This window comes from Nicotiana tomentosiformis, chromosome 5 (genome assembly GCF_000390325.3).
Source record: "Nicotiana tomentosiformis chromosome 5, ASM39032v3, whole genome shotgun sequence".
Classification (NCBI taxonomy): Eukaryota; Viridiplantae; Streptophyta; class Magnoliopsida; order Solanales; family Solanaceae; genus Nicotiana; species Nicotiana tomentosiformis.
The window spans coordinates 128,135,511-128,144,903 of record NC_090816.1 but is presented as its reverse complement, the minus strand read 5'-3'; the positions used below and the strand labels follow the sequence as shown (position 1 = coordinate 128,144,903).

The 9,393-nt window shown below is 39.9% G+C and overlaps 1 protein-coding gene across 1 annotated transcript; it reads left to right on the top strand.

Moving 5' to 3' along the window:
- Positions 1-2,751: 2,751 nt before the first annotated feature.
- On the top strand, positions 2,752-5,306 carry LOC138893143 (serine/threonine-protein phosphatase 7 long form homolog). The gene is made up of 4 exons (XM_070176916.1): positions 2,752-3,405; positions 3,490-3,581; positions 4,257-4,335; positions 5,124-5,306. The coding sequence occupies exons 1-4, from the start codon at positions 2,752-2,754 to the stop codon at positions 5,304-5,306; spliced, it is 1,008 nt and encodes a 335-aa protein (XP_070033017.1).
- Positions 5,307-9,393: the final 4,087 nt, after the last annotated feature.

Here is a 9,393-nt window from a genome sequence, read left to right as displayed (position 1 = left end):
ACGACCGTGTTCATCAGTCCATGGTAGTCATGGGTTTTCCAAAGGAGTCTAGTGAGTGGAGAGAAGTAGGTAGTGGAGTCCACTAGTGATTATTTTCCAACGATCTGGTTTTGCTTTGTGGTGGTCGGCAGTGAAGTACTTTCAGCGATGTAGTTCTTTATTTTATAGTGATGGCACGCTGCTCGTTGGTTGTTGCACCCTCTTTGTGACTCTTTAAATTCTAAGATTACTATGGTAATCTGAATTTTACCTAAAATAGTGAGAGTAAGGAGATGAAGCAAGATAGAAATTTTTTGTCAAAATTGAAAAGTTTTATGTATATGAATCGGGGTTTAAAATTGTGCCCAGAAAAGAGAACAATGGAGGCGACTCTGATTTTCCGGTTGGTTCTCGGCGATAAGGGTCGCCGACAGCATATGGAGATGGGATGGATTTGAAATATTTTTAAAAAGTAATATTTAAATAAATAAGGATGTGGCACTAATTTATCTGACGTGGACATAATATTTTCTCCATATCAGGGCGAGTGACCAACACGTAATGCCAAAGGAGTTTAAAATACATGTTCTGACTGAGTTCAGATGTCTGGATGAAACTTTATTGAATACAGGGATCAGGATGACGAACACGAACAAGTACATGTGTCTCTTAGGCTATTCCGCCTAGATTTTAGGAGTTAAACGAGTCTTTTTTGACTATTTTTTCATATACCTTTAGATATTTTAAAATAGTTAATTATTGTGAGTACTTTTTTTGTAATTTCTAAATATATAAACTTTTGGTTTAAAAATTTAAAAATTTAATGTTCAAATTTATAGTCAAAATTAAAAATTTAACTCTCGAAATCAGTGCTCCGCTATATAAATGGAATCCAGAACCAAAATAATGAGTTTTTAGACTCAAGACACAAAAATAGGTAGAAAAAAAACTTAGTGACCAAAATACATATAGCACCCTTTAAAAGGGCGTTATACGTGAATATGAAAAGACGGGTAAGTATAGCGTCATTTATTAAGGCGCTATACTTATTAAGGCGCTATAGTATAGCGCCTTAATAAACGGCGCTATACCTACATAATAAATCGTCCCCTTCCCTTCCCCACCAAACCAGAACCCCCCCCCCCCTCCTCCCATAAAACTTAAAAAAAATAGTCGCCCCCTATTAGCGACCAAAAAACCTCGAGTGGACCCCACCCGTCCCACAAAAAGTAAAGATCCTCGGTCCCACATCCTAGCTAAGGCGTTCTCTCGTTGTGAGTTGCTCGTTTCGGCTCTAAATCGCCAAATCTTCAACTTTCCTAAAACCTTAAATCGAGGTATTCCGACTTAGTTTTTGTTGAAACTAGTATAAAAAATACATATTAGTTGTTTTTAATGTGTTCTATGTTGTTTTATGATTGTTTTGCGATTTAACTATTTTGTTATTTTTATCTGAACTATGATATTAGTGTGCTAAAAAAATTAGTAAAAATAGAGAAATTATTATTAGTAGTTAAAAAAATATTAATAAGTTACTTTTTACTGTGGTATATGTATTTTTCGTGAATGTTTTGTGATTAAATTTATTTGTTATTTTTATCTGGTTTAGATTATTTATTTTCTTAAAGACTAGTAAAATAGATAAATTGTTACGTTAGTTCCCTCTAGTGGTATCTTGTGGCCTAATGTACTGCTTATATTTGTAATGTAGTGCCATTTTAGGGTAGTAAAATGTAATGCCCTTTAGCGTAGTATCCTTGTAGTTATTAAAATTAATCATTTAAGTATCTATTATACCCAAAAATACGTCAAAATAGCTGATAGTTCAAACACAAACTCTATCCAATTCTAGTCAACGATCGTAAGAAAATAACATGAGAAAACAACAAAAATTCAGGATATCTTTGTGCTACTGGGCCTCAAATATTGAGCCCGGAACCCATATGTGAATATTTAATAATTAAATCTTATATAATTATGAAAATAAATTATTTAATTTTATTATAGTAAAAGATAAGTGAGTCATAAATAAAAATATATAATAATAAAACTAACATATTAATTAATAAAACTACTAACATATAAATAATAAACTAATATTTAAAATAACAGACATGTTGAGTGATAAATCGAGAAAATTTTCTCACCATGAACACAAGAATTCAGGATATCTTGGTGCTACTGAGCCTCAAATATCGAGCCCCGAAACCACATGTGAATATTTAATAATTAAATCTTGTATAATTATGAAAATTAATTATTTAATTTACAAACAAACATATAAAATAATAAAACTAACATGTAAAATAATAAAACTAACATATTATCTATTATACCCAAAAATACGTCAAAATAGCTGATAGTTCAAACACAAACTCTGTCCAATTCTAGTCAACGATCGTAAGAAAATAACATGAGAAAACAACAAAAATTCAGGATATCTTAGTGCTAGTGGGCCTCAAATATCGAGCTCGAAACCCATATGTGAATATTTAATAATTAAATCTTGTATAATTATAAAAATTAATTATTTAATTTACAAACAAACATATAAAATAATAAAACTAACATGTAAAATAATAAAACTAACAGATTATAGTAAAATAATGTAATTAATCTTGTTTAATTTACAGTAGACGACATGGAGGTTCCGCTTTTGCATCCTGGACCTGCTAGCCTGGAGCTACTGTTGTATAGGGCGATCATAGGTCGTACCATATATGGGAAGGACAGTTACTGGCCTAGACTTTCCGCGCCACGAGAGTAGACGATATGTGGGGCTTTCTCAAGGACCGCGCTCTCCATCCCCGTATAGTCAGACGCCCTCAAGATACGGGCTTTAATAGGATTGTGGAGATCGGCCGGTTGCAGCTCGATTGGTCGTTGATCACGGCCCTGATAGAGCGGTGGCGACCAGAGACGCACACATTCCATTTGCCCATTGGCGAGGCCACCATCACGCTGCAGGACATGGAAGTCATGTATGGGCTGCCCGTTGATGGACACCATGTTGCTCTGCCGCATGCCATGAGAGAGCAGACAGGTTTGCAGTACTTGGACATGCTGCAGTGGCTCACTGGTTTACAGCCACCGGAGGAGACTGCACTGGTTGGGGCCAGTCGTCTGCAGTTGACGGCTGTCCGACAACATTCGGAGGCATTGCACCCTGATATCACAGACGATACACCGGAGCTTCATATTCACCGGTACACGATGTTGCTGCTACTCGCTATGTTTGGAGGGGTTTTGTTCCCGAGCACTTCGGGGAACCTAGTCAGCTTGAGATTTCTTCATCATCCTGAGCAGCTAGATGATTTACCCCAGTACAGCTGGGGTGCTGCTGTTCTCGGCTACTTGTACAGGCAGATGTGCCTGGCGAACATGGGCACCCAGCGTGACGTTGCTGGATTTTTGCCGTTGCTACAGGTGAAAACATATTCGAATACTTTATTCATTATAACATACCCACTAAAAATATACCTTAAATTTTACGTCCACTTTGTATGTTAGGTTTGGGCCCGGGAGCGGTTCCTGCAGTTGCAGCCACCTCTACCACCATTAGCTCCGGGTGCACCACCTCCGTTTCTCCCTCTAGCTAGGAGGTGGGTTGATAGGCGGGGATATGGACGAGAGTACGAGGCTCGACATAATCTCCCCTTGTGCAGGGATTTGTTGGATTTGCTGGAGGGTGCACATGTAAATGTATACCGAAGTTTACTTGGCCTAGCTTCATATGTGTTGCGTATACTCACGTTTTCTGTTGTTACTTAATAGTTCATTTAGAGGCCATACATCGACGAGCCAATAGCTGGCTTGCCCGATTATTGCTCGGCCGGCCGAATTATGTGGAGCTCTTCCGTCCCGTTGATGTGCCTTGATATTGTGGAGCATCATGCCACCGAGCGAGTACTTTGCCAGTTTGACCGCCCGCAGCATATACCGCCACCGCCCGCCTGGCATATCACACATTACCAGCGGGATAATCATTCCAGGGTGGACCAGACATATATGGCATTGCTAGAGGCACAGATCGATACTTGGGACCAACGACATAACCTGATTCCGCCCCCCCTCCACCTGACCGGACGGAGACTGAGCATGATTATATGGGCTAGTACCGAAGCGTTACCCAACTTTTTGTTAGGAATCCCATTTATCACGCTGGCGGTCGGTACGTTCCTTACGCCGGGAGGCACGAGGCACTGGTATGTTATTTGGTATACTTACTTATAACGTTAACCTAGCTTTCCGTAATTTATATTTTACATGTTATGCAGGCTATTGGCTATATCTGTTCCACCAGTTGGGACTGCAGATGCAACAGCATACCAGCGAGAGAGCAACTGCTTTGCACGAGTATGGCCGGCAGGTTACCAATCTGACTTTCCTAACGTTAAGGCGAGCCCGAGATGATGAGCGATTAGGATACGAGGCTGAGTATGTGGCGCTAGAGCAGTACCATCGTGGGCCACCAGTAGGGCCGGAATGTGGTTGACGTGGCAGGCGTGCCCCGCGAGGTCGGGGTATCCCATGAGGTCATGGGGGTCGGCGAGGTGGTGGTCCCCAGCGGGGGGCATTGAGGCACCTGTTGAGGATGTTAGAGTTGATCAGCCGGGTGACCTCCATGAGCCAGACCACTCTCACAGCAGCATGCCATCATTCAGCCTTCAGCTTTAGCTCACTCCAGGGACTTCGCATGTGACCCCGTCATCTCCATTGTTGATCATGGGCACGAGCATTACGTGAGAGGATTGGGATAGGTATTTTCTTGATCTTCTTGGCCCATCGATCGTTGCTGATGATCGGCCGACACAAGATGTGGATAGTGGGCACCGGCTGAGTTATGGCTCATCATCGAGGGATGCTGGGGATCTTTCACAGGCGCATGTATGTTTGTATTACTATTACATTTAAATTTGTTTTTATCTCATTTATTAGCCATAAATATCTTTATATTTTTTTTTATCAAGGCTTCATCCTCGCCCGTCACAGAGGCCACTTTGTGCGATACTGACCTGGCTGCGCCAGATGATTATATTTAGGAGCCCGACGAGACCATGGTAAGACAATTTTAATTTTTGTGACTTAACACGTACATTACAAATATATATTTTCATATACTGAAATATCTTATTATTTTGTAGGTTATTGCTGGACAGACGACCCCTTCTACCGAGCCTGCCAGCCCTACTGACGATCATCCTGCAGCGCATCCTCCGATAAAGAGGCAACGTGATGAGGATGATCCTGATAGCGTAGCGTGGCGGGATGGGATGCGCCTCAGGCCAACAGCTGCATTAAAGCATACAGGATGTTGGACGCATTGATTTTTTTTATATTTTATGTACATATGACATTCAGTAAATAATTGGAACAATTTTTATTGTTTACATTATATGCACATTATGTTTTTATTTCTCTGGTTCTTCGTTATTTTAATACTACAACACAAACACAAACATAACTTAACATAATTTAAATTCAGTACAACTAATGAAAATACATGACACGGAAAACCTAAAGATAAAATACTACACTCAACATATACATGTGTTTGTTTAGTCACTACCGCCTATTATTCTCTGCTCCAACCACTTAAATTTCTCTTCTATTTTTTTTTTTCTTTCGCCTCTTTTAGTTTCAACTGCAATGCCGCAATTTCTCATTGTATTTCAGAGATCTGGCATTGGTATTCAGCGTTCATATTCCAAACATACTGCAAAATTGATTTGTAGTATTCCTGGTTAATGGGTTCATCATACCATTCCTCAAACATACAATGATTTTCGCCATTGCCTCCAAACCTGTATAGACACATCTAGTATCTGCGCCCAACATTACCATCGGACCAACATGCCTTCATAATCGCACGTTTGCCACAATAGCACATTGGTTGGTCATTGCGTCCAGACATTTGTTAATGCAAGAAAAATAAAAAATGTATGAAAAGTTTTGTTATTTGTTTTGGTTAAGCGCAAGTAATAAATAAAATGCGCTAGTTATTTATAGGCAAGACAACACACATAACGTAGTATTTAACCGCGCTATGCTTCGTGTGTTAAAGATTCTTTCGGGTACAATACAGCTTTTTCAAAAGATAGCTTTTGTAGGTGAGCAGCCTTTTCAGGTCGACATGACAACACACATAACGTAGTATTTAACCGCGCTATGCTTCGTGTGTTAAAGATTCTTTCGGGTACAGTACAACTTTTCCAAAAGATAGCTTTTGCAGGCGAGCAGCTTTTTCAGGTCGACAAGATAATTGTTTTTTAAAAAAAATGGGTTTATGTTAGATTGTTGTACTGAAGTATTAATGTTAAATATCAATAAGATTTAACAGCAACGGAAATATAATTTTATTTCATACATTCTGCAAGATAACCAAGTACATACTCTTATTACAACCATATTACGGAAATAAAACACTACGTGTATCCTTGATAGTTGGGAATATTAGATGAACTTTCACCAGGAGTTGGATTACCACCGCCACCCAAACCAGCTGAAGGGCATTTACCACGGTCGTGTCCTGTTTGCGAGTATATGCCATATTTGCGTGCATAAACGGTATCACCAACACCCATTTGGTTCCGTATACGCGTTCTTTTTTGCACTTGTCGCTGACGCAAAAACTTCTTGTTACACACCATTTTAAATGGTTCCGGCAGCCAATAATGCTCAACATCCACTGGCTGCAACTGCCCACTATAGGTGTTTAAGTATGCAGCAATACTATATTCTTTATCAACGTAGTTGGTTGACCCTAAACTTGTATGTTGAAAGCACTTGATGGCATGTGAGCACGACATGTGGTAGATGGACCATTTCCCACAAGAGCATAACCTTCTGGATTCATTTACGGTATGTGTATTATTCCCCCGGTTGTGATGGATAGCGGTGCGAACTTCAAAAATATTTCGCTCGTTGCAATACTGCAAAAATGAATGCCAATGTGCTCGCTTCCTGTATTTCTCAAATCTTTTTATTGATATTGGAATAAATTCAAAACCCATTTCCATCAATGACGATGCACCTGTAGCCCTTTCAACAAACCACTCCGCCATCAACTTGAATGACATCCGCACCATGGCAGTGACAGGCAATCCTCATGCAGACATCAATAACCCGTTGAAAGACTCTGACACATTTGTAGTCAGAATTCCCCATCTTCTGCCACCATCCGCATGCAAAGTCCACTTGTCAAGCTCATGTCGCATCAACCAACGATAGGCTCCCTCGTCTTCCTGCCTGATAAATTCTATGCGTCTCCTGAATTTACACTCTTGGTGATCTGTTGCAGTCATCCACATTAAATCATGAAAATCTTTATTGGGATATGCCTTCTGGAAATTGAGCTTCAGGTGCCTCACACAGTAACGGTGGTAGGTATACAGTTCCTACCATATACGCAAATTCTGTACAGAACTTAAAATACCACAATGCCGATCAGATATTAGACAAATACCTAAACGCTGTTTGATAACATGCTCTTTCAAGTGGTTCAAAAATAGTGTCCACGTCTCTTGGCTTTCATTGGCACAAATAGCAAAAGCTAAGGGAAATATACTTCCATTAACATCTACTGCAACGACGATCAACAACTTGATATCATACTTTCTATAAACATAAATGTCGTCTATGGATATTACCGGCCGGCAATGCATAAAATCATCAATTGCTGGTTTAAATGCCTAGAACACGTATCTGAATATATATTCTGGTATTCTCGGACTCAGCTCAAGCTTCTATTCAACAATAATTTCGGGGTTAAAGTGTTGCAATGCTGCCATGTACCTGGGTAGAGATGCAAATGACTTATCCCAGTTACCATAAATAATTTCAAACGCACGTTTGCGCTTGAGAAATGCCTTTTTTTTGGTAATGGTGCACCCATATTCCTGGTGGACGGATGTAATACACTCTTTGATCTTATACCTTATGGACGCTTCAATATGTGGAATCAAGACAAGAGAAATCAAGTCAACATTCAAGTTAAAGTGATTCCCATTGAATGTGTCCATTTCACAATTGTGGGTGCCAATGTATTTACCCACAACCCACATATTTATTTTCTTCTTCTTCACACGCAGCATCCAATTATAACCCATAAACCATCTACGACAAACAACCTTGTATACATCCGGAGTTGACTGCCATACTGTCATCTCACGACACTCCTTTATGTTGTACATTTTCACCGCCCTGCTTAGGCGCGCTTTATCAGGAAAAAGCATGCCCTTTGACAACACCGTTGGTCTAGACTCATCCCATATTGCTGTCCGAATTTTGTCAGTATCCCTTGTGAGGGCATCCACATCCGATATACTTGGCAAATGATCAAGGTAGGGAATCTCCCTTGAATGAAATAGCACGTGGGACTCGTACACTCTTGGTCTAACGGGGGGTGGAGTATGCTCCCTTGTCAAATCAGGTCCAACATTCTCTTCCTCCTCATCAGGGAAGGGTGTGTCATCTCCGGACTCATCGACATTGTTGTCATAATCATTGTTCTCTTCCTGACTCTGTACATCTGCCAGATCCCAATTAAATATGTCATCTTCGGGCAATTGAGTTAGGACATGACGTTCAAGTTGCTCGTTTTCACTACACAACCAACAAAATAATGAGTTACTCAAATTGATAAATACTTTACATATAGCTATATCACTTCACTTACAAATCGTAATGTGTTGACATCCCATGATGGACATCATCCTGTTGTGATGACTCCCGGATGGACCACCATGATCCAACACACCAGAACTACGCATATTCCAACTGGGCGTTAGTTCATAACTTGTAAATTTCATATCTAGCCGGTACCCACTGTGGAATATATGAGTGTTAATATATATTCAATACAGAAAAAATAAACATCGTAACACAAAGGAAAATTAAAGTTTACCACTCGTCTTGTGGATTATGTAAAGTAGGAGAGAAATTATTTTCTCGCTCCTCATTCGCCCGTGGAGATTAGTTTAGATCAGGCCAAATTCTTTCAGCCGGAACCTGTTCGGCTAAAACTGCTCCAAAATAATCACCCGATGACTGAGGGATATCCCTGCTTTGCGCAACCTCATTATTACGAACATCTTCAGCCTTGACGTTCATTTCCAACATTTTTATCAAAAGAAATTCCTGGTATTCATCCAGAGTCCTCAAAAAATCACTCAGAGTTTCATCATCCTCGATGTTAAACTCAGCATAACAAGAAACCCCTTGCGGAATGACAGAATACGGATATCTTCCTGTTACTCTAAGGTTCACCGAACGTTTGCTCACACTCATTTTTTTACATAACAACGATACCAATCTATCATACTCCATTGTAAGTGGCAACTTAACATGACACTGTAGAGATAAATTATAGCTTACTGAGTTATTCGCCACCACAACCTCATCCCCCAAGATAAA

Excerpts from the sequence above, each read along its gene's own strand:
- LOC138893143 (XM_070176916.1), top strand. The coding sequence starts at position 2,752 with ATGTGGGGCTTTCTCAAGGACCGCGCTCTCCATCCCCGTATAGTCAGA. Across the intron at positions 3,406-3,489 it reads GATTTTTGCCGTTGCTACAG|GTTTGGGCCCGGGAGCGGTT; the intron begins GTGAAAACATAT and ends TTTGTATGTTAG. Across the intron at positions 3,582-4,256 it reads TTTCTCCCTCTAGCTAGGAG|GCTATTGGCTATATCTGTTC; the intron begins GTGGGTTGATAG and ends CATGTTATGCAG.